The sequence below is a fragment of the Monodon monoceros genome, unplaced genomic scaffold (genome assembly GCF_005190385.1).
Source record: "Monodon monoceros isolate NGI ecotype Baffin Bay Population unplaced genomic scaffold, NGI_Narwhal_1 Super_Scaffold_16, whole genome shotgun sequence".
Lineage (NCBI taxonomy): Eukaryota > Metazoa > Chordata > Mammalia > Artiodactyla > Monodontidae > Monodon > Monodon monoceros.
This window is the reverse complement of record NW_021703772.1, coordinates 111,623,270-111,648,778: the sequence shown is the minus strand read 5'-3', so window position 1 is coordinate 111,648,778 and position 25,509 is coordinate 111,623,270. Positions and strand designations below refer to the sequence as shown.

The window sequence follows — 25,509 nt, the reverse complement described above, 5'->3', positions numbered from 1 at the left end:
TCCTCACTCAAGTGCACAAACCAGGCCAGGAGTCTAGGTTACCTGCAGCCTTGGGAGAAGGGACAAGATCATGATTGATAGTAAAGCTTCCATATGGCTTTAAAAACGTTAATACCAAAAAGTCCAGGTGCATCATCCATGGCACCAAATATAGTCTGTGAACTATTCTGTTGTACTGTTTAACCTTGAGTTACATAAAACATAACTGTTCTTTACAAAGTTACCTAAAAATGTTGCTTTTGGTAATGTGAAATAATAACCCTGGGGCCAGCATTCTGCTGCAGATTAAGAGGTAGCAGCTGTGCTCACCCTGTAATGAAAGTATAGAATATGATGAAAACTTAAGTTTAATGAGTAAATTTAAATAATTTACACTACTGAGTTTTATAAGACTTAATAACCAAATAAAAATTTCAAGTGCTGTTAAGATGTTAAATAATTAAGAATTTATTACTAATAACCTGTGCATTCTCAGTGAGGGCAATATCACACCCAAGGGAGTGAAAATTGGTTTTTAGCTATTGTATACAAAGCACAGATATAGATACAGTACATAAACAAATATAGAGTTATATCTGTGGTGTTAAAATTGCATGGAGAGAGGCAGTTAGAAAAAAATGTCTACAAAGGCTCCTTAGAGGATCAATAATACAATACTAGGAAAATGGAATTTATTTCATGAAACTTGAAAACTGTCAGCTTTGCCCTGATAAAGCCAGTGAACAGTGAGGCTCCTGTGGTGGCTACTTACACAGCGGGCCAAGCTGTGGGGCCTTGGGCAGGAGCAGCAGAATGGAAACAAGCCCAACCCAGATACTGACCCAAATTAGTTGTCAGTATTTTTGAGGCCAATCAATCAGTGACAGGTTTTGAAGCTGCATAGAATTAATTATAGTACTCTACCTTTTTTGCATATTTTTGAAGTTTCCTGTAAACTTTTTTTTATGGACATTTTTTAAAAAACCAAAATATATAGTGGTCCAAACAAAGCAAAGTAAAATATGTGGTACAAGGAAACCATATTTTACAAATATCCTGTTTATTCTGAGCATTCAGACTTAGAAAAGAACTTCGTTTCAATTTGTCTTTTTATTTCAATATGAGCTAAATTTAAGAAATTACCCTAGTCTTCTGACTTCATTTCCCAGAGTTGTTAGAAGAGCTAAATGACAATATAACTCCTTATGAAAATATATGGAAAAGTACAAGAGCTGATGTAAAAATGGTAATCAACGTTCCAGGCATCAAGGGATTACTGAGTAACTGAAGAATAAAACCAGCCAGGCTGTAGTCCGACAAAGGTACGCTGGTTTATTAACAAGGTGCCATCTAGGAAGGCCATCAGATGTTCACGGTGACAACTCACTGCCTGAGAAGTATTTCAATGTGGTGATTTCCTACCTTTCTTGTTTTTGTTGTAAAAGAGTTTCCTTCATTTAATAACCTAGGAGTCTCTTAAATTAACATTTCAAAATTAAAATAATTCATCAAACGGGAGTCATTTTTACAGGTAAGGTAAATTACAGGATAAGGTATTGAGTTAATTTTGTTTTTTTAAATCAAAAAGCCTTAAAATGGTCAAGAATTGATAGAGTGGGCATGACAAATACACATTTCAGAGTTTCATCACCAATGAAAAAATAAAGCATTTTTATAGACTTAAAACTGTCATTAGTGCATTTAGATTTTGGTGAAGGAAAATTTAAAATACCTCTATAATAATACAATGTTAAAAGAAAGTGGCCATGTACTGAGGTCATTTTAGTGAGCTACCATCATTTAAATATACGAAAAGTAATTTCTTGGTCCAGATTAGTGAAACCTTAAAAAAGATTGTCTCTAGAGAACATTATTTGAGAACAATGCTTTTTCAGACACATTCTGATACTCAAGTTCACTTTATAACACAATTATAGATTAACCTTTTAATTACATCTTTCTTATTAAAAAGCTGTCAGATTTCCATTTCTTCGGGAGATATTTTCAGCAGTGTGTTGTTCAATTCCACAGGTTAAGCTCTCTTCATTATTATTAAGAACTTCATACATATTACAGAGACTGCCATTCATTACTTTTTCATCTTTCCGAAAAGACACAGGCAGACTTGCGAGACTAAAGTTGACGTCTTTAAAGGCATGCAATAAGAATATTCCCACAATGATTGTAAAGAAGCCACTCAGAGTACCAATGACATCATCAACAGGCATATCTTGCCACTCCTTAAAAAGAATAGCTGAGCAAGTTAAAACCGATGTTGTAAAGAATACGTAATATATTGGAGTCACGATGGAAGTGTTGAATATGTCCAGGGCCCTGTTCAGGTAATTAATCTGTGTGCTCACACAGACTATAAGGCTCAGCAGCAGAATCCAGGCCAGGGGATGTCGCAGCACAGGCTTTCCAGCAAACAGCTCTTTGATAGCAATGCCCAGGCCCTTAACACAGGAGACTGAAAACGCTCCAATTACAGAGCAGATTGTGATATACACAAGAATGTTTGTCTGTCCATGGCGAGGTCCCACCACAAAGATTAATATCAAGGACACAATGACCACAAGTGTTGCAAAGACCACAAAACCTGGAGGAGGCAAAGTCAAATATTTAAGTCCTCAATAGGAAGGAGAAAGAAGTGGCCTTAACATAAAAATCAGCTTTCTTTTGCTGCCCCAGCAAAAGCACATTCATAAAAATTTAGAAGTACACACTGGAAGATTAAACTATGCTTCATATTCACAAATTATTATACATGTAACATTTTTAAAGTAGCATCTTAGGCCTCATAATTATACAGATATCCCTTGATCAACATGGGATTGAGCTACGTGGATCCAATTATATGTGGATTTTTTTTCTAATACATACTGCAGTCCTACACAATCTGAGGGCTGAATCTGTGGCTGCGGAACCTCAGGTGTGGAGGATGGACTATAAGTGGGTTTTCTCGGGTGCTCCTAACCCTTGTGTTGTTAAAGGGTCAAACTTAACAGAAAACGGCATCAGGCTGATTCACAGCTGTCTATCCTAGAATATTGTACTACTTCCCACCCACTGGGGTGCTCTAACTCCAAAGACAGAATCAGAAACTAGTGGAGAGAAATCATGAGATGACCTTGAATGCTCAACGATTTATAGATGCTAAACAACATTTGTCTAAAATGAGTAAATTTTAAAAATATTTAGGGACAACCACTGGGGTAAAAAACAAATCAGTAAGAGAACATGAAAATAACTGTCAGGGTTCATTCAGGTTGGATATGGAGAATTGAACCCAGCATGATAATAGTAATGATTGTGTAGCACCATGGGCCAGGCACTTGTCTCAGCAATTTGCATCGATTAACTCATTCAACTGACAATTACCCTGCAGTACAGACACTGTCACCTGCATTTTAAGATGAGGAAACAAGACACAACAGTCATTTAACCTTTTTACTCCTCTAATTCTGTCTAGAAGGAAACTTCAAATTAGACAAATTACCATCCCCCCCAAATCAATAAAAACTACCATTAATTTCCTCAGACAGACAAAGATGAAATATGAGAGGAATCAAGGCAGTCAAAATCTGGAGAGAAAGTACTCTGAGGTTGCACCAACACCTCTGCTTGTTCCCTCAGGGCAAACACCAAACCTAGAGCAGGAGTGAGGATAGGCACGAAGGCCAGCAGAAAGTGGTAACCTGGGGCTTATGGATGTTTCAGCAGAGGAGGTAAAAAAACAAAAAAGAAAAAGTGGGAATTTTAGGCTAAGTAGCTGCGACAAAACAGGCCAAGATTCCAGAAAGGAGGGAACTGAAGAGGCGCACACGAATTTTGTGTGGTGTCTGTGGGCACAGAGCTGTACACGCCTAGTCAGAGGGGCCAAGTGGACAGCCTGGTGAGGAGGCCAAAGGACTAAGCAGAGAGGCCCGCCTTGTCTTGGGCTGCCGAGACAAGACACTGGCAATCCACAGCTCGCCAAGCTGGAGAGTCCCAGCCTATCAGTTGGGAGCCAGAAGGGCTCTGACCGAGAATAATGGCAAAATGGAAAAAAACTAGCCCCAGCTTACAGGTTGAAGGTCCATCTGCTTACTCTTATCTGCCTACCCAAAGAAATTTAAATTCTCTCTGAAAGAAGAAAACATCACTTAGAGCCTTTATACTTTTTAATACACTATGGCCAGCATTCAATTGAAACTGTCCAAAGACAAAACTAAATGACTGAAAACAAAAGAAAAAACAGAGCATAGAAAGAGGCCCACAAATATTAAAGTTTTCGGATAAAGACTTTAAAATACCTAGGACTCTCCAGGGACCTGATGCACCATACCATGCATGTGGCTTACAATACTGTACTGTACATCTGGAAACTGGTGGGAGGGTGAATTTGTTATGTGTTTTTTGCCACCAAAAAAAAAAAAAAAAAAAAAGGAATCAAAGTACAAAGCCAAGCTCTTGGAATTAAAAATACAATAACAGAACTAAAAACTCAAAAGAAGGGTTGGAAGATTTGAGGAAATCTCCCAAAAGACAGTAAAAAGGCAAAATGGGGAAAAAATATGTAAGAAAAGTGATGGTCTAGTTCAGGAGGTCCAATCAACAAGAAGAATAAGAAGAATTTCACAAAGAGAAGAGTATCAAAGAAGTATTTCAACTGCTTCTAGCGTAAGGCATGAATTTTTAAATTAAAAAAGATACATCAAAAAAAAAAAAAAAAAAAGATACATCAAGTACCTAACACAATGGATAAAAATTAACCCACATCTAGGCACATTACTGGGAAATGTCAGACAATGAGGGCAAAGAGGACATCCCTACATGTTTCCAAAGATCAGTCTCATATAAAAGATAAAGAATCAGGAATTCCCAGGCGGTCCAGTGGTTAGGACTCCACGCTTTCACTGCCAAGGACCCAGGTTCAACCCCTGGTCAGGTAACCAAAAATAAAAAAAAAAATCAATTGTGTTTGATTTCTCAGCAGCAATACTGGAAGTGAGAAGATAATAAGGTCATGGTAGATCAAAGACATTTGATATATGCAGGGTCTCAAAAAGTCTCTCTTGTGTGCCTCTCTTGTCTCCTACAAGAGTGGCTCCAGCAAAATGAGGGTGCAAACCCAGGATTTGGGAGATAAGAGATCCATGAAAAAACAAAAGTGAAAGGGATCCCCCAGGATGCTGGTGAAGGAACCCAGGATGTTGACTCTGCTAGTGGCCTCAAGACATCAGTCTAAATTGAGGCCAAACAAGGCTCTTAGAGAGAGAGTTCCACAAGAGATGACACTGCAGGAACACCAAATATGTCTGAAATTACTGAGAGTAGAATTAGATCACAGGGGAAAAATTTCAGAATGGACTGATAAATTTGTAGAAAACTAAGCAAATAAGATCATTATTAGTTCAGGAAAATCAGAAGTCACAAGAAAGGAAGGGAAAAGTAATCATAAGGTAGTGTATGTCCAAGCTGAGAATAAAAGTTATGTAGTGACAATAATGTAAAACAAATCATTTAAACAAAACTAAATAGATACAACTGGTAATAGATATAATAATGCCTAAAGGCAAGGAAGTAGTAGCAATATAGCATGTTATTTAGAGCAGCAGCCCCCGACCCTTTTGGCACCAGAGGCTGGTTTTGTGGAAGACTGGTGGCAGGGGTGGGGGATGGTTCAGGCAGTAATGCGAGCGATGAGCGGCGGCAGGGGCAGGTGAAGCTTTGTTCGTTTGCTGCTCACCTCCTACCGGGCGGCCCAGTTCCTAACAGGCCTTGGCCCGGTACCAGTCCGCGGCCTGGGGGTTGGGGACCCCTGATTTAGAGATACCAAGTTAAAGAACAAAAGAAACAAGGGCGGAGGGGCTGCCAGGGGAAGAAAATGACTGCAATTTCCCTGATAAGCCTTGTAGGACAACTGGCCTCTTCATATGCACATAAAATTTTGATTCAATAAAAACTATGTTGAAAAGTAAAATACAGTAAGACTTATAAAGCTTTTCTTTTTTTTTACCTGGATCTCCTAGCTTGTGAGACATTTCATTTAAAGTCTCAATCTCCTCTTCTTTTGGAGCATGAATAACCATAACTGTAGATCCCAGAATACTTAGCAAACATCCAATTTTTCCATGAAGGTTAAGTCTTTCATTTAGAAAGTATGAAGAAAGAATAGCACTAAAATGGGGAGAAGTTGGAGAATATTAAAATAATCAGCTACTTTTCTCATTTTTAAATATCAACACAACTCAGAATTTAAATTACTGAACTCAAACTAAAACACTGTGAGCTTATAAAGATTCTGGCTTTCAGCCAAAGTAAAGAAAATGCAAATTCAATCATAAAACGAAAGTTTCTGGGAACCACCTGTTTCATCATACACTAAACCAGTATAGTTACCATCTTTCTACTGTAGTACATCAATGTGAAATTTATAATAAACAGAGCTATGGTACAAATGTATATTCTACTTAAGAATCTATGTCCAAACCAATGCTTAATATTTGCTCAACTTTAATTTATCCCTACTGGTTGATGCATCCTTTGTACATTTTCATTTAATTCTATGTAATTTGCCTATTATATTATCAAGTTTTAATAATTTATAACTAGTTTTATCAAACTCTTTAAAAAATATAAACCTATAAATATAATAATGGCATAATATACGAAAATTAAGGATAAAAGACACATGCCATAATATATCTTTATTTATTACACATAATACATAACATCTTATATCTTTATATATTATGTATAATATATAGTATCTTGAAAATTATATAATTTGCATACTACATTGATTTATAAAGTATTATCTTTAAAAATAAAAATACCTATCAACCAACCAACTTTGGGAATAGTAGCCAAAATCCAGACTTCAATATGGGCTTAGCTGTTTGGGCTAATGATTAAAATAACACAAACAGGACAAGTCTTGTACTGCTCCTTCCAAACAAGGATCCTGGGCCAGTCTTCAACCATGCCCCAATCAATGATTTTCTGTAGAAGGTACAGAAATCTATTCATCACCAACCACCACCTACCAAAGTATACATGTATCAAATGATAAATATTGTAACAAGTGCAACTTGGAGTTTTAAAAAACTGAAATTAAATTAGAACTAGTGCTGACTTTGAACACAAGCAAGACAAAGAATAAAAGCATCTTCTCCCACAACTTGATAGCTTGCCTCCACACAGAGGGTAACATTTCAAAAGCAAATTACTACGCAGCATAAAAAGTTCTCCACGTTGCTTAAACGTAAATTATGCGGACCATGTGTGGTTAGATGGTACTGAAAACTTCACAGGCTGAAGGCTGAAACCCTAGCTGTTGTTTCTACATGTGATGAGTAGGGTCCTTACCTCACTAGGACACTGAGTGCCCCTAACGGAGTCACTAGGGTGGCTGGTGCAAAGGCATACGCAGCAAAGTTGGCCACCTCGCCAGCTCCCACTTGGAGACAGACAACAAGAGAAAACTCTCAGATAGGAACATATCTAGTCAAAACGGAAATGCCTGCATTTTATTTACATTTATTTTTTAACATACTATTTCAATCATATCTAGTAATTTCTGTATTTTCTCCCATCTATTCACAAGGGTTCTCCTGTAAATTAGCAACATTAGAATAGAGTTCAAACCCATTAGAAACAATACAAATCTATAATTTCAATGGAAGACATCTAATTTAGGTTTATATAGGTGTTTTTTAAATTAAAAATCTTAATAGATATTTACATCCTATGACAACAAACACAAACCAGCTAAAAATGATATGAAAGCACTTCTCCCAAGTCTTTTTCACTAGCTCTTCTCTTTTTTAAAACCCAACTCTTACATTCAAAAGGTATTCTTAGGTTCCTACTATGTGCCAGATGCTGTTGTAGCATCAGGAAATACATCAGGGAGCAAAATAAAGACACCACCCTCCTAAGAGTTACATTTTAGTGAGGGAAAACAGACAAAACACGTATGTCAAGTATTTAAGTGTGCTATGAAGAAAACAAAGCAAGGGAAAGGAATGGAGAGCTGGTGACAGGCAGGACATGGTGCCAGGCAAAGATGCTCTGATAGGTAATTTTGACCAATCTGATATGGAGTGAGGGATTTACCAGCAGCTATGGGTATGGGGAAGGGGGAGAGACATCCCAAGCAGGGAGAAGAGCAAGTACAGAACTTTGACTCAAGACAATGTCTGGCATGTCTGAACAGCAAGGAAGCTAGGGTGGCTCCAGCAAAGCGAGCCAGGGGGAGAGAAGCCAGGGAGAGTCTCACAATGGATTTTAACTGAGCTGAAAAGCCACTGGGGAATTTTAGCAGGGGAGGGACATGTGATCTCATAAAACGATCACTCTTGGCTACTATTTTCAAAATGGTTATGCCAAATATCCTTTGTCTCTCACTCTCCCCAACATTTAGTATTGTCAGATTTTAAAGTTGGCTAATCTGTTAATGGGAAATGGGATTATTTTATTATGCTTTCAATTTGCATTTTCCCTTTTCATGTTTATTGGCCAAGTGAAATCTTTTGTGAATCCAAGTGAAGTAGCTGTTCAAGGTTTTTCCCTGTCTATTAAGCTATTTGTTTTCTCTTATTGATTCTAGGTAATTCTTTATATATTTTGAACACAAATCTTTTGCTGGTTAAAAGCATTTTTTTTTTATACCATGACCTGCTTTTTTTTATTCTCTTAAACTCTTTTAATCAAAAAAGTTCTTGGGGGCTTCCCTGGTGGCACAGTGGTTAAGAATCCACCTGCCAATGCAGTGGACACGGGTTCGAGCCCTGGTCTGGGAAGATCCCACATGCTGTGGAGCAACTAAGCCCGTGCGCCACAACTACTGAGCCTGCGCTCTAGAGCCCGTGTGCCACAACTACTGAAGCCCACGCACCACAACTACTGAAGCCCACGCGCCTAGAGCCCATGCTCCGCAACAAGAGAAGCCACCACGATGAGAAGCCTGCGCACTGCAACGAAGAGTAGCCCCCGCTCACCGCAACCAGAGAAAAGCCTGCACGCAGCAACAAAAACCCAACACAGCCAAAAAATAAAATAATAAAATAAATTTATTAAAAAAAAAAGAAAAGAATAAAGATCTTGGGGCTTCCCTGGTGGTGCAGTGGTTAAGAATCCGCCTGCCAGTGCAGGGGACACAGGTTCAAAGCCCTGGTCCAGGAAGACTCCCCATGCCATGGAGCAACTAAGCCCGTGCACCCTGACTACTGAGCTTGCGCGCCCCAACTACTCAGCCCACGTGCCACAGCAACTGAAGCCCACTCGCCTAGAGCCTGTGCTCCACAAGAGAAGCCACCGCAACGAGAAACCTGTGCACCACAATGAAGAGTAGCCCCCGCTTGCCGCAACTAGAGAAAGCCTGCGCACAGCAACGAAGACCCAACGCAGCCAAAAATAAATAAATAAATTTATTTTTTTAAAAAAGTTCTTAATTTCAATGTCAAATTTTAAAATATCTTCCTTTATGGTTAGTGCTTCATACAACTTGTACAAGAAATCTGTCTCAAAATTCTTTATCCTCTAAATCCTTTAGTGTTCTGCTTTCACATTTAAGCTTATAAACCACCTGGAGTTGACCTTTATACAGAGTGAAGTAGGAACCCTATTTTCTTTTCCAGATGGATTGTTACAGCAATATTTACTGAAAAGTACACTTCCCTATTTCAATACCACCTCTGTCATAAATATACTGCCCATGGACCTATTCTATTGGCTCATGTATCTATCTTGTTATAATACCATCCTGACTTAATTAGTGTAACTTCATTAAGTCTTGATATCCAATAGAACAAGTCCTTTCACCTTTTCTTCTTAAAGAGTATCTTTGCTTTTCTTAGACTTCTGTACTTCCACACAAAATTTAAAATCAATTATCATGTACCACCTAACAACCTAGTTTCAAATGGAATAGCATTAATCCATATATGAGCATGGAGAGAAACGACAATTTTACAATTACAACTATTATAGTGATGAATCTTTCAATCCATGAAAATGACATATCCCTCTACTATTCGTCTCAGTAATGTTTTCATTTTCTCTGTGGGAATCTTTACCATCTTTTGTTAGATTTCTAATTCCTGTTTCTTAAAATTATATGCTGATGGTAACATTTTAACATTTCATTTTCTAATTGTTGCTGATATATAGAAATACAGCTAAGTTTTGTATACTAACTTTGTATCCAACAACCTTGCTGAATTTTAATTTTATAACTCATCTGTATGTTCTTTGGAATTCTTATACCCACAATCATATAATCAGCAAATAACAACAGTTTATATATTCCTTTCTAATCCTATTTTCTCCCCTTGACTTTCTGCATTGGCTAGAAATTCCAGTAAAATATCGAAAAAGTGATGAGAGGTTATTTGCTTGTTCCCAGTTACAAAAAGTTAAGTCTTCAATATTTCCCCATTTTTGCGTTTACTGGGCAATTGTTGGTTTTGGCTTTCTTTTGTTAGCATTTTTTGTTTGTTTGTTTTGTTTTGGCTTTTTTTTGTCTTAGAAATTCTATATCATATTAAGGAAATTCACTTAAATTATTAATTTGAAGTGGTTTCTTTATAGTCATGAATAGCTGAATTTTACTGAAATAATTTTTCTCCTTCAATTTAACATGGTAAATTACAGTGATTGGTTTTCCAATATTATGCCAACTTTGCATCAACAGAATAAATCTAACTTGTTCATGCTATAACATTTTGTTTGTAATTTTTACATATATGTTCATGAATGAGACTAGACTTGATTTTTCCTTTCTTATCCTGTCCTAATCAGCTTTTGGCATTAGAATTACGCTAGCTTTTTAAGAAGAGTGAAGGAATATATACTGCTTTTTTTATTATTAGGAAATTTCTCAAGGCTACAATGATTTCTTCTTTAAATGACTGAAAAATTTACCAAAGAAACCATCTGGGCCCAAGGTTTAGTATATGCAAAGGTTTTTTTCTGGCTGCGTTTGGTCTTAGTTGTGGCATGCGGGATCTTTCATTGTGGTGCGTGGGCTCTTTAGTTGTGACGTGCAGGTTTTCTCTCTAGCTGTGGCATGTGGGTTCTATAGTCGTGGCACACAGGCTCCCTAGTTGAGGCGTGCAGGCTCAGTAGTTGAGGTGCACAGGCTTAGTTGCCCCGTGGCATGTGGGATCTTAGTTCCCTGACCAGGGATCAAACCCGCATCCCCTGCTTTGGAAGTCGGGTTCTTTACCACTGGACCACCAGGGAAGTCCCATATGCATAGGTTTTAAAATTATAGATTCAACTGTGTTAAGTTAGAGGAGTATTCCGGTTTTCTATTTCCTCATGAGTGTTGATAAATTTTATTTTTCAAGATATTCTGTCTACGTTTTTTTATCAACTGGAATAAATTTTTCATAACATCCTGTTAATACCTATAAAACCCAAATCACATCACCTAGCTATTCTACCTTCTCCTTTTCTTGATCAGTTTCAAGGTTTATCAAGTTCATTATCCTGATCACAGGCCCAAATGTTTGCTTTAATGCCCTGTTTTCTATTTAAATAATTTCAGCTTTTCTCTTTATTTCCTTCTACATTTTGGGGTTTATTCTGCCATTCTTTTTCTATTTTCTTGAACTAGATGCCTCACCTTTCTCATTTTCAATTATATTTATTTGAAACCATAAATTTTACTCTAATTACTTCAGTTATATTCCACAAATTATGATATTCTGTACTTTGTATCAACATATTGAAGTATTTTCTAAATTAAACATATTTTTAAAATATTTTCTAATTTCCATTCTGACTTCTTTGAACCATGGGTTACATAAAGCGTATTTCTAAGTTTCCACACGTGTTTTTCACGATATCTTTTTGTTACTATTTCTAATATAATGATCTGTGAAAAGTCTTCATCAAATCCTTTGAAAAATTAAAGACTGGCTTTATGGTCCTGCAAACAGTCCATCTGCATCAAATATTCCATATGCACTTGAAAAGAATGTAGATCTTAAGTTGCTGAGTTCAGTGACTTAAGTGTGTTAAATCTGCTGTTCAAATTTTCTATCACCTTAAGTTTTACTCTGCTTTCCCCATCAACTGCTCAGAGTGTTACATTAAAATCTCACTGTATGATTTTGGATTTGTCTATTTCTCCTTGCTATTCTGTCAACTGCTGCTTTTGTATATAAGGCCATATTATTAAATAAAGTTAGAACTGTTAAACTTCCTGAGTTGAACCCTTTGTCTTAAGAAATAATCCTCTGTCTCTAGTATTGTTTTTTGCTTTGAATTATACTTTTTCTAATATCAATAACAGAAATCTCAACTTTTTTCAGGCATGTTTTCCCATCCTTCTCTTTCAGCCATTCTGTATCTCATGTTTTACAGTGCACCTTGTAAAAGGCATGTAGTTGTTTTTGTTTGTTATTTGTTTTTATAATTCCAGTAGAATAATCTTTGCCTTTTAACTGGGGCATTTCGTGTACAGTAGTTATTGATATATCTGGATTTAAATATACCACCCATTTTAAAAGATTTTCTTTTCAAAAGTTTAAAGAATGCAACACTTCAAATATTCAGAAAAACAGAATAAAATATAAATGACAGCTATATATCCACCACCCAGACTCCCCAAGTGGCATCACCTAACTGACCCTTATTAGTCCAGTTCACAAGTTCTCTCTTTCAACTGCCTGCTCTGGAGTCTGCGATTACCTCTAGGGCAGAAGTATCTCCAGCTTATCCTGAGCTCTATGCTTTTCCCTGATCTAGGCTAGCTAATTCTTCACTAACATGTTAGCTCTTTAATGCTTTTAAGAGGATGCTTTTTTATATCCTGTCCAGACTTTTAACTTATTTTCAGCAAATCTTATTAGTTTTAGCTTCAAAACACATCCAGAATTCTACCACTTCTCACCATACTCACTGCTACTACTCTGGGTCCATGCCATCACAACCTCTTACCTAATTATTTCAATAGCTTCTTACCTGGTTTCTCTGCTTTTGCACCTATGCAGTCTGTGCCTCAACACAGCAGCCTGAGAGTTCCTATTAAAACCTGAGTCCAATCAGGTTACCTCTTCACTCAAGCCTCCAATGACTCCCCATCAAACAAAAGTCAAAGTCCTTTCTATAACCTACAAAGCCCCACATGATCTAGGCCCTTATTACTTCTCTAAACTTACCCCTACTGCTTCCCTGCACATCCACTCCCTTACTATTCTTGCCTCGTTAATGTTTCCTGAGGTTTTAGTAATCCAATACTGTATAACAAAGCACCCCCAAAACTGGCAGCTTAAAACAACAAAAGCCATGTTTTCTGTTGGTCAAGACTTAACAGTTTCTCATAGTTTCTGTTGATCAGTAGGTACTTCCCACTCAGGGTTTTTCAAGAGGTTGCAGTCAAGATACAATCTGCAACCTGTACCTTGCTACAATCTGGAGGACCCAGTTCCAAGATAACTTACTCACATGACTGGTAAGTCAGTAACTGGTTATAGCCTGGGGACCTCTCCTCAGGCTGCCTGACTGTCCCCCAGCACAGTAGCTGGCTTCAGAATGACCAATACAATCATCAAGGCAAACCTTAACGCCCCTGATGACTCAGTCACATCATCAATTCCGCTGTATTCTTTGATCACACCAGGTCAGCACTAATTCAATGTGAGAGGGGATCATACAAAGATATGACCACCAGGGGATGAGGATCTTTGTGGGCTATCTTGGATTCTGCCTACCACACTTTAAAAGGCCAGGTATGGTCCTGCCTCGTGGCCTTCATATTTATTACTTCCTCCTGCTTAAAATGTTCTTCCCCCAAATATCCATATGGCCAGCTTCCTCAATTCCTTTATGTCTTTTACTCAAATATTATCTTTCCAGGGAGGGCTGCCCTGGCCCCCTAACTAAAATCTAAACCTATCCATCCTTCACTTTATTATATCCCTTCCCTACTTTACTCCTAGCAAGTGTTAACATTTATCACTAATACACATTTTATCTTGTTTATTTTGTTGTCCATGTAGAATGTAAAGTCTCATGTGGTTAAGAATTTTTTTGTTTGTGTATTCTGTTTGCTATATCTCCAGCACCTAGAACAACTGGCATACAAAAACTGATCAAGAAATATTTGCTGAATGAATAGTCAAATCAGTCTCTTTCTTATTTCAACTGCCCTTAAACTTAGAAAAAAGTTTACATAATTTAATCTTGAAAACTTTGAAGGCTTAGTGTCTTAAGGATCACTTTTTCCATGTACCCTTTAAAAGGTAATCATCAAAATAAGCATAGACAGTCTTCTCAAATGCATATCTCATTTCCAATTTAGAATGAAAATTAATGGAGGGACAGGAATTAAAAACAGGATGTGTTCTATGATCTTTCACTTTCAAAATTACCTTTTTAAACTGAGCATAATTTTAAAAAATACATACATATATATCAGACATGTTTTAATCAAGTAAATGTCTTCTCATTCAAATTAAATAAGCTATTAAACTGCAAAATGACTTTTACAGGCTTAAATTTTTTACATATTTTGTGTTTTGTTCATTTACAAAAACAGAATTTATTTAAAGTTTTAAAACTGCTGGTAATATGAGGCTGTAATAGTATATGTAAATATTTCAATATACAGCTATAATATTTTCTTGAAATGTCCTCTATACATACTTGATAGCAGTCCAGCCCACCACAACCATTCTTTAAGATATGCATGGCCACCTTGACCTGTGAATGAAAACATATTTCACCTCTTTGGAAGAGTGCCAGACTTTAATAAATTTATGACAACTATTAGTAATGACAGACTTTAAAATATCACTTGCTAATTATTACTACATTGAATAAAGGTTTCATCATGATTACATACGGGATGTCTTAGATAATATTTTTATGATTATCTTAGAAAAGGGGATGTGAGGATCATGTGAATGTGAGTGACGTATATTCAGTTCATACTTCATTCTTTTGTTTTAACTCAGTTTCAATAAATAAAGAAACTGAACCAATAAGAAGTAGCCCAACTTCAAATGAATCAGATAGTGGACAAGCCACTTAGGTGTGGGTGAGCCCCACTTATGAGGTAGTAACCTTGGAGAAAGGGGTCCTATATTGACCAGACATAAAAAGACTGAGCACTGCTCACAGTGTGGGGCTTCCAGGATGCTCATGCTGCCTTTTTACTTGACTTTCCTCCAGTCTAAACTAATAAGATCCGAAAGCAATCAGTATTTAAGCCATTGTTCAAAAGAAAAAGCCAAAGTGAATGAACCCCTTGACAAGCGTATCCACATGGGCAATGAGTACCTGCCTTAGGAATGAGGATACACTTGTTCAAGCAGCATATGCCAATACTTTCTCCTCTCTGCACTAAATCTAACAGAGGCCATTGTTTTAAGAGAGTTTAATTAGGTTTGGCCATAGAGATGGCACAGAAAAGAAGAAGGTAACATTTTTTACTGCCAAAGCAGGTTTTCCTATGAGGTCAGAACTGGGGCAGAGGCTGAATGACAGAACATGACCAGAATGCAAAATAATTCTGAGAGCTGTTATGATGCACCAGACGAAGTCAGGGGGGTTCAATCACACTGGGCATCCCCCAGGGTCTCGTGACTTGTCAGTAATTTCTGGGGATCAACCTACACCACGCATCAGAATTTCACGCAACTGAGTACACTTCAACCTTAGGAAGCCCTCTCTTTCCTTCCTGCCAATTGGAGATCATCAGAAAAAATGTCTAAGGAAAAGTTAAACTTTTACTATCATAGACAAAAGATCCTAGCCTTCAATAGGATTCTGATTCTATCCACATACCCTCATTTCCTTCTCTGCAGTCATATCAAAATTTAAAGGAAAGGCTGGATGCTAATTGGGCATTGGTCCCTACTCCCACTTTGATAATAACTCCAAGAGCGAGTAGTTAACTTATTTTGACATCTTCTTACTTTTTATTTTTCTCATTACAAAAATGATTCTCTATAAACATTTACAACTCTTGCACAGTTCAAAGTTTTAAATATAGTCACTAGGAATGAAGATATGGTCTTCTACAGTCTAAGAACCCAAGTACATAAGCATACACTGATGTCATTTCAAAGTCACATAGGGCATAAATAACCTACCTGCTCTCATGGAGCCTTTTCTGGCAAGTCGCAGAAGGCCTTTTTTTTTCAAAATGAAACTCCCTCCAATGAAAATGCTGGAGCTCATAGCCAGTCCCAGGCCAATATAAAAGTCATATTTTCCACGGCCCTGGCTCATTTCGTTTGTTACTTTAAAAATTCCTGTGAATCACATTGATCAAGAACAGAGAAACTGCTGGTGCTGGAGGCAGGATGATGCAGTCTTCGAATCTAAATGATGCAAAAGAAAATGAGATTTTTCACAGAATGACAGGATGCATGACCATATACAATTCAAAATTTTACTCTTTCTCTTTTCATAAAATAATAACATTTCTATTGGTACTATTAATTAACATCAATATATTTACCATTTGTATTTAGCACTAATCTAATTATATTTCTTCCAATTATGGCAAAAGATGGGATCTTGATATAAAACCATACTTAAAAACTGAACTTATAGGGACTTCCCTAGCGGTTCAGTGGTTAAGACTCCAAACTTCCACTGCAGGGGGAGAGGGTTTGATCCCTGGTTGGGGAATTAAGATCCCACATACCATGCGGTGTGACCAAAAAAAAAAAAAAACAAAACAAAAACTGAACTAATAGAAACAGAGAGCTCCCAGAGTTAGGGGGTAGGGGGTAGGAATGAAGGTGGTTAAAAGGTACAACCTTCCAGTTACAAGATAAATTAGTCATGGGGATGTAATGTATAGCACAGTAACATAGTTAATAATACCGTATTGTATATTCGAACGTGGCTAAGGCAGTAGATCTTAAAAGTTCTCATCACAAGAAAAAAAATGTGTAACTCTTGTGTGGTAATGAATGTTAACCAAACTTAATGTGGTAATCATTTTGTAATATATACATTATGTGGTACACCTTAAACTAATACAGTGTTACATATCAGCTATAACAATAAAACTGGGGAAAAAATTAAAAATAAAACCACATTTAAATTGATTTTATAAACTCTGGTTTCGTATTTTTAAAATGTTTCCAGTCTTAGCTGGATAGTCCATAGTAACAAAACTTTGCTTTTAAGACAAAACCTTCTAGGGACTTCCCTGCCAGTCCAGTGGTTATGACTCTGTGCTCCCACTGCAGGGGGTACAGGTTCAATCCCTGGTCGGGGAACTAAGAGCCTGCATGCAGCGCAGCATAGCCAAAAGTTAAATAAATAAATTAAATAAATATATAAATACATATTTTAAAAGTTAGTTTCACCAAAAAAGAAAAAAACTTCTACAGAATGAAAATCAGGCATAAAAACATACAAATCTAGTCTACAAATACATTTACCAATTTCACAAATGTGTCCTTTTTGAATAATCTATACAGAGAAACAAAAAATTTTCTCACTCATATATTTTCTTCTTAGAAATCTATGTAGACATAAGCATTTGGTAATTTTATTTCTTATTTAGCCTATTTGGGGGTGTGTAAGGAGAAGGCAGATGTCACATTACTTTGTGAGCAGAGGATGATGATTCTAACAGACAGATGTTTGCCAGGGTGTATGTATAGTACTGGTGGACTTTTAGAGAACATGAGGGCCATGGCACCTAGAGGACTTGAGTCATAAGGCCAGAAAGGATGCAGTGGCATACCAAAGACTGCAATTTTTTTTCCAAATAGCCAAAACTAAGAACTCTGCTGACAAACAAACTAAAGCAAAGTGTAGAAAGTGGAGGTAAACACATTTACTTAGGTGCAAGATTTATGATTGGTTATAAATAACTGCCAGTCCAACTTTCTGGTATGTCCTGAGATTTTTAGTCCCACAATTTAACAACTGAATCCCAGAACTAATCTGCAACTCAGTCAGGAAGTCATTAACCCTCACTAACTAGCCAAATGTTTCCATTCTTCAGGTTATGGGACTCAGGCTTTTCATAAAAGGAACTTAACTTCCTATCTACCTAGCCCCTCAATTACCTTATCCATCCACTCAAACAGCTTTTACTGAACATATGCTATGTGCACTAAGCATTATGATAAGCTCTCTGGATAAAATGGTAATAGCTTTTAGACTTCAATGGGGAGACAGACAAGCGACAGATTATAACAGGGGGTTGGGGGATAAGAGAAATAGGTGAGGGAGATTAAGGGGTACAAACTTCCAGTTACAAAATAAATGAATCACCGGGATGAAATGTACACTATGGGGAATACAGTCAATAACAATGTAATATCTTTGCATGGTGATAGATGGTAACTAGGCTTATTATGGTGATCATTTCTGTAACATATAGAAATATCAAATCACTATGTTGTACACTCAGAACTAACATAGTGTTACAGGTTAATTATACCTCAAAACAAACAAACAAAACTTTTGACACTAAACTTCCAGGTATGAAAAAACATCTTAAAAACGGTACTTACTGTAATTGAATACCAAAGATTTGACAATATACTTAAACACAAAGGAATGAAGCTCTCTGCAAATATGCTATAGTTTTTCAAATCTGGTGGCTTAGTTTGAATCAATTCCTTTACTTCTACTTCTTATCAATAAGTAAAAGTACAAAAATGAAAGATAAATTTCAAATCTATAATTAAACTGCTCTATCACCAAAAGAAAAAAAAAATTATAACAAAAATAAGTGCTTACAGGTTCCCACCACACCGTGAACAACTGGTTTATCCACGTTTACAGCCCAGTCACCCTCAGCAGAATGCCAGCTCCTGGGCTCCTGCACGAGTCACCTTTTTTTATCCTGTGTACTCAGCTATCTGGCAGTCTCATGTCTCAATACATGTTTGGAATCATATAATTGGTCCTAAAAAATAAAGTTGGCTATTCATGAGTGGTCATTAGTAGACAGAAAACCACTGCATCACTCATATCAGCATCCTAAAATGTAACCACTATTTTATAGACTATAAACTGAAGAACTGTAAAAAGTTGTCAAAGTATACTGGGAAGTCATAGTACCACATACAAGTGAACATGCAAAGATAATAGTAATAACGGCTGGAAAATGGGAGTAAAGAAACCTGTCTACCAAACACGTCAGCCCACTTGGCAGGTATATCCTTCTAATGAGCAAGAGTCACCTAACTTTAATGAACCCTCTTCCTTCAACTGTTACGTTCATGGAACAATGTTCGTAATTATCATACAAGTTCTACTGAGGAAGTAACTACTTAAATCTTCAAAAATCTCCCTTTTGAAGGTCTGAACAGAACAAGCCAAATTATAGTCTGAATGTTCTGGAATCAATAAGATGGAACTTTGTTATCTGCAAGGATGATACCCAGAAACAAGTCAGGTTTATCTGTAATTCCAATCCCAACATAATGATAGCCTCACAAATACAAATTCAGACTTTAATTATATAAACCTGACCTTCAAATGCCAAATGTGTAACTACTAATTTACTAATATTTACTAACACTTAATGTTAAATTTCACTAAATGCAAGTTAGTGGTGTAAGGTCTAAAATTAAGACCCAATATATTGTGCTGCCTTGACACCTGGTAAAACTGGGATGACCTGACCACAAGTTCCTGCCCTCCCCCTCTATGCTTTCATGGCTAGGTCCCGAAGCCAAACAACTCTACTTATCATGGGAACCAGGCACATTTCCTGCTTATCCTTGAGTAGTGGGCTTCACTGCCTTGACAGACTGCAGAATTATTAAAACCAGCTAATCACATCCTCCTGCAGGAGCCAAGGGGCCCCTCAACCTCTTGCACTACAAAGCCTGCCTCCACAGTCCCTGGTTCTTTCTCTGCAGCCCCCGTGTGGCCCTGTGTGGTATGCGGTGTCCTCCTCCTCAATGAGTAAAAGTGACTAATAAACTGCTGTCTAATAAACTGCTCTCACATGTCCAGTGTCAAAGGGAGGGAATCCGCACCCTACCCCCAACCAACAAAGTGAAGAAGAGGTGATTAAACCAATGCCTTATAATGTAATCTTACTCATTTTACCCAAACATCACTGAAAGTTCACTATTCTTTACTATGTCTACACATAAATTTTTTCCACTTGTTACATAAAGTTGCATGATGCGATTTAAAATCTTTTTCCCTCTTTTTTTTATTGCTATTGACTTATTGTGGAAAATTTCAAACACACAAAAGTAGAGAGAAGGCCTTTTTTGAGCAGTTGGGTCAATCATTTATTATGCATGTGGCTTTGGAGAGCTGCACCCCTCGTGCCCACTTCATTTCCCAACACAGGATCATGGCTCCCTTGAGACAAGTCATCAGTGCCCAGCCACACTACAGCCCTCCCATCCTCCTTTCCACTACTTAGAGGCTGCTCTTCACTCCAGGCCAGGTCACACTTCAAGCTATGCTACAAAGACTTCTCCAGTAGCTATAGCCCACAGGCATTTTCTCTCCTTTGCACTCATTTTATTTACAGACAGCTTCATAAAATTTATTTCTTAATTACTGTTCTATGTTCAAAGATAAATTCTAAGTTTCTTAAAGACAATGACTGGTTCTTTGTAGTGGTTTCTCCACAAAAGGCACTCATTTATAGTGGCAAATATGATTTATAAGCTTTTCTAGAATTAAGGTTATTTGTTGTGCTTGTTCATTCACTTACTGAACTACAATGATGTGTATGTGGGTGGGGAAGGGTGCCAAGTAACATAAAAGTTACATGCCATCAAGTTATAAAGCAGCCTTCAGCCACTAAACTAAGTAAATGAATCATCTCATTTCACTTACAGTTTGAAAACAGGACGTCCGTGGACACAGCGGCAAGTTGGAATCTGCTTGGAAGTGCAGAGAAGTTCCTCTGCACTATGTGGGGACAACAATGGACACCCAGAAGGACGTTCAACCCCCAAAGCAGCAGCCAGTGATATATACCTGTGGAGAATGTCACACAGAAAATGAAATAAAATTACGGGATCCAGTCTGACGCAGAGAATGTGGATACAGAATAATGTACAAGAAAAGGACTAAAAGATGGGTGGTTTTTGATGCTCGGTGAAACATGAAATTCTGAGGACTATCTTCATTTGTATTTGGATTTGCTGTTAATGTTGTTGTATAGCTTTTGATTAGTGTACTTCATGAATACAACTATATATACATAATTTCATTTTAAAAACCATATTGTATTTAGAGATCTATTAATAGTTTATATAAAGATATTACTTTTTGTTCAATTAAAAAAAAAAAGGAAAGAAAATAGGACATCAGTGTGAATGTCCTGAAAGGAATAGTTGCTTCACTATTCGTTGACCTGGTAATGTTCTATTCCTACTCTGTGTAACTGAAGGTCAATCATAGCCAAGAGAGCCTGAAACAGAGATTATTTTTTATTTCTTAAGGATTAGCTATGAGGCAGGGCCAGGTTTAAAGACAGCTAAAAAAGAAAGCTTGCTAAGTTTCACTTCATCTAGGTTCCCAAACCAGATATGACGAGCTCCAGGTGGTAACCTGCCCATGTTACCTCTTAAAGGGACTCAGGTGGAAGGTCCCAATCCCCTACCCCTGGCTGTTACTGTTTACTTATATGTGGCCATCTGTTCAAGAAACATACACTGAGTAGCTATGATGTGCCAGGCATTGGAGTTATAAAGATGACCAGAAGTTCCTGTCCTTAAGAATTCCACAGCTAAGGGAGAATTCTGAAAATAAACTATTCAAATTTTAAACACACTCAGACTCTTAGAATTTTCAGCTTGTTCTTTCTAAACTTTAACACACTTAATTTTCACAACTGATTTCACCAATATCTATGAATACTTATACTGTTAACTTCCATTAAATGCAATTATGTCAAAAATGAAATTAATATAGCTCAAAAAAATAATTATGAAATTGGTCTACCTCCTTCTAAAACGTGGAGAACACATAATTTAAGGAACAGGAAAACATGGACTAGCATTCTAACACCTATACAAAAGGCCTAAATTAAGATTTGTCTTGGGAGTTAGAGTTCCAAAACAAAGTTCCCTGGTGGTCCAGTGGTTAGGACTTGGTGCTCTCCCTGCCATGGCCCTGTGTTCAATACCTGGCAGGGGAAAGACCCCACAAGCCACACAGCACGGCCAAAAAAAAAAAAAAAAAAACCCCAAAAAATTTTGCTTTGCAAAATGACTTATCATCAATCACCAAAGTTAGCTAACTTTAAAAATTATACTAACTGAAGTACATTTACAGCTTTAAACTTGTCACAGCACTCCTGACATTTCATTTTCGAAAAAGCTTGAAAAGAAATGTGCTAAGAGCCTCATGATGAGAAAACAGGCACAGAGATGTTAAGTAACTTCTCATGCAGTTGGTGGGTAGGAGACCCAGGACTAGAATCCAGGTCTCCTCAGCCTTTTGCCTTTCCCACTGGAGTCTCCTTTTAGTCCCCGAGCTGGAATACAAGCAAGGGGCAGCTCAAACCAGGCTCTCAGTGTAGGTCACTGTCTTCACACTCAATCTGCCTCTCCTTATGTTCTGACTGCAGCTTCACCATTTTCATTACCCAAACTGCATACAAGGGCCAAGGATGCCAGATGGATTCTACCTTTGAAATGTGGCCTGGCATCTCCATGTCTCTTCTGACCCTAATCCAGTTTAAAAACATCATGCTACCACACTGCTCTATAAAACACATCTTTGTCATCTCATTCTCCTGCTTACAAACTTAGAATGGCTACCCAACTATTTACAGAAAGAATTCCAAATTTTGTAAGCCAGTAACTAAGACCTTTCACCATTTGTTCCAAACCTGTCTTTTCAATCTTAACTTCCCGATACTGTATTTCACATACCCTGGTTCCACCCTAAGCCAACATACTGCTGCCATTCTTACCTATTCCTTTCACTCCTCTGTAACTTTATTACATTATCCCTTTCATCTTTAAGGACCTGCTTCAAAAAAGCACCTCCACAATGAAGCCCTGCTTGAATTCCATAAGCCAATCTTTTCCGAATTCCCTAGCCTTTAATCTGAACCTCTCTTTGGACACTTTTCTAGCCCTTATTATGATTACTAATGTACATGACTCATATCCCCCTATGGACAAGTGGTATGCTTATCTCATTTACTCAATCAAAAAATATTTACATGAATACACACTATATTCTAGGAACAGGGATACAGCAGTGAATACAACAGACCAAAACCCTGCCCTCATGGAGTTTACCTTATGTTGGTAAATAAGGACACAATATTGGAAGGCGGTGAATGCCATGGTGAAAAGTAAAGCACGTTAAAGGCATTGGGGAGTTGGGTTGGGGGGCTTCTATTTTAACTAAGTTGGTTAGGAGGTCTAGTGCAGAAGGTAACACTGAGTAAAGGCTTGAAAGAGATAGTAAAAGAACAAAGCAGAGAAAGAAGTGGAAAGGCACTGAGGCATGAGCAAGTATGCAGTTTTCTAGGAAAAGAAAGGCCACTGTGGCTGACACTAACTGAACCAGGGTAGGTGGGATACCACAGCAGGGTATTTTTATACAATGGAAATTTCCTGAAAACTAGTGTAATTGTTTTTTATTATTATGTCTCCCTAATAGTAATAGCTACCACTTATTGAACGCCTACAGAGGCACTGCCCCTGGTGACTGAAACACATTAATTCTAATCTACACAATAATGAGAAAAAGGTATCATTACCCCCATCTTGCAGGTAAAGAAACCAAACCTCTCTGAGGTTAAATCACATGTGGAGGATCACACAGAAAGTTAAACAGCCTGAACTGGAACCTAAGTGTCCACTGGACTCAACTTCTATATAGACTGCCCACATCATAATAAAACCTTAAGAGTTCTCAGTCTTTACTTCTACTTGGTTTCCACTGCTTTAATTTTTTCCAACCTCTCATTTGGCTAATTATTTCTAATAGTAGTAGTTATAAATACTACAGAACCTAAATTTCCAACCCTATTTCCAACATTAGTTATAAATTAAAACTTTAACTTACATGTACATTTAATATGGTCTCTCTTATGAAAACAAGGCTGGAAGAGGTTAGAGACGACTTATTCACTCTCATTTCCTCGTAAATAATACCCTTTATTCTCATTTAAAGTTTTAAGCCCTGGCAGAGTAGCTCCAGCCTGGAACGAAGAAAATACAGAAATAGGCAAAAGGAATGAATAGTTACTCAACACTTTTAAAATTTGACTACTACCCTCCATACTCGTTTTACTTACCAACTAACATAATACCAACTCAACCGATCATAACATACTGCTTCAACGGACAGCTTACTAGTATGAAACAAAGATCTCTATTCCCTCACATTCACTGACAGTACTTTAACAAAAAATAAAAGTACTAACTGGACTCGCGGTATATAGAGAATTTCTAAAAACAGAACTAAAGCACGGTCTATAGTAAATGAAATGAAAAATCTAGTAAAGAGATTCAAGAGACAAACACAAAACCAAAGGTATACTGAGTTTTGTTCAGCTGTATGGAGAGGGAGAGAGAAATCTGAGTTTATAAAAGTTAGGAAATGAAACAAGCCATGTTCAAACCGTTACAGCGACATCTAAGGCTTGTTCAACTGTCAGTTAATATCTCCGCAGTAGCTGAAACAATCTTCCAACTCACAACAATAGGAAACTATCTTAATGAACTTAATGAACACGCGCCCCAGACAGGGCCAGGCCGGTTTCCGTGGGATTTACTGGCAATCCAACGCACGGTGGTATTCCTCGATGTAGGTTACGGGGGAAACCCCATCTCAGACCACGCGCGGCTCGGGGTCCCCAGGGAAAAGAAAGGCGCCCCTGAAGAGTCCTTCCCGACCCAAGATGGGCAGGCTTGCCCCCAGCCCCTTCGCGCTTGCCTGAAAGGAAGAAAGTGGCGACCTCACCGCCGGTGGCCGGCCCGCCGCGCGCGCGGCTTGCCCTCGACTATCCGGCCACGGTCACCTCCGCTCACACCCCCATACAGGCCGCACGGGCCACCCCCTCCAGAGCACGCGCGGCCACCGCCTTCGTCGCCGTCCAGTGGGAAGTGCGAGCATCCGGGGCTGCAGCCGTGCGCACCTCTTCCTCCATGGGGGAGCGCCCAGGGAAACCTGTTCCGGACGACCTCCGGCCTCCACCTCCGCCACCAGGTCCAAGGGGCACGGCCGAGAAGAACCTGGGCGCGGCAGAGTGACGCAAGAGAAGCCGCGCGCACGCGCACTGCGGCGCGGCAAACGCTCCGCCCCCGTCTCGCTTTCCGGTTGTGTTCCAGTCTGTTTTCCAAGTCCTGGTTGGTGGAGGGCGGCGGGGCGGGCCAGAGAGAGAAGGTTTAGGAGGCAGCGTTTTGCCACGTATTGTTGGGCAACCAAATGATCAAAGCCAAAGTACCTTGTACCTTGAATTCCCACGCGCGGTTAACATATGAAGCTGCAGTTTAAGCGGTGTCCCTAAGAGCCCCTAGGGAAAGGTGCTCCAAGAGGACAAGGGGCGGGACTAGAGTGAGGCCAGAAGACCGGGGCTGGTTGGCGGACGCGGAGGCGCGAGAC

General features: G+C 38.2%; 1 protein-coding gene and 1 pseudogene across 2 annotated transcripts; one reads left to right on the top strand and one right to left on the bottom strand.

The window, feature by feature from the left end:
• Nucleotides 1-431: 431 nt before the first annotated feature.
• On the bottom strand, nt 432-24,051 carry NIPA2 (NIPA magnesium transporter 2). Of its 2 annotated transcripts, XM_029225467.1 has the most exons (7): nt 23,968-24,051; nt 20,770-20,913; nt 16,074-16,304; nt 14,623-14,679; nt 7,333-7,423; nt 5,981-6,141; nt 432-2,578 (listed from the first exon to the last, which is right to left on the bottom strand). In XM_029225467.1, exons 3-7 carry the CDS (start codon nt 16,210-16,212, stop codon nt 1,944-1,946), a joined length of 1,083 nt encoding a protein of 360 aa, XP_029081300.1. In that variant the 5' UTR covers nt 16,213-16,304; nt 20,770-20,913; nt 23,968-24,051; the 3' UTR covers nt 432-1,943. The 2 variants fall into 2 exon arrangements, with proteins under 2 accessions (XP_029081300.1, XP_029081301.1); XM_029225468.1 differs by lacking the exon at nt 14,623-14,679.
• Nucleotides 20,861-21,037, top strand: LOC114896907 (annotated as a pseudogene).
• Nucleotides 24,052-25,509: the final 1,458 nt, after the last annotated feature.

What these genes read in the sequence shown, in the direction of transcription:
- NIPA2 (XM_029225467.1), bottom strand. Translation starts at nt 16,212, where the DNA reads ATGAGCCAGGGCCGTGGAAAATATGACTTTTATATTGGCCTGGGACTG. An exon ending in AAAAGGCTCCATGAGAGCAG is followed by an intron (nt 14,680 to 16,073) that starts GTAGGTTATTTA and finishes TTTCATTCACAG; the next exon opens with GTCAAGGTGGCCATGCATAT. An exon ending in TCACAAGCTAGGAGATCCAG is followed by an intron (nt 2,579 to 5,980) that starts GTAAAAAAAAAG and finishes TGCCTCCTCCAG; the next exon opens with GTTTTGTGGTCTTTGCAACA.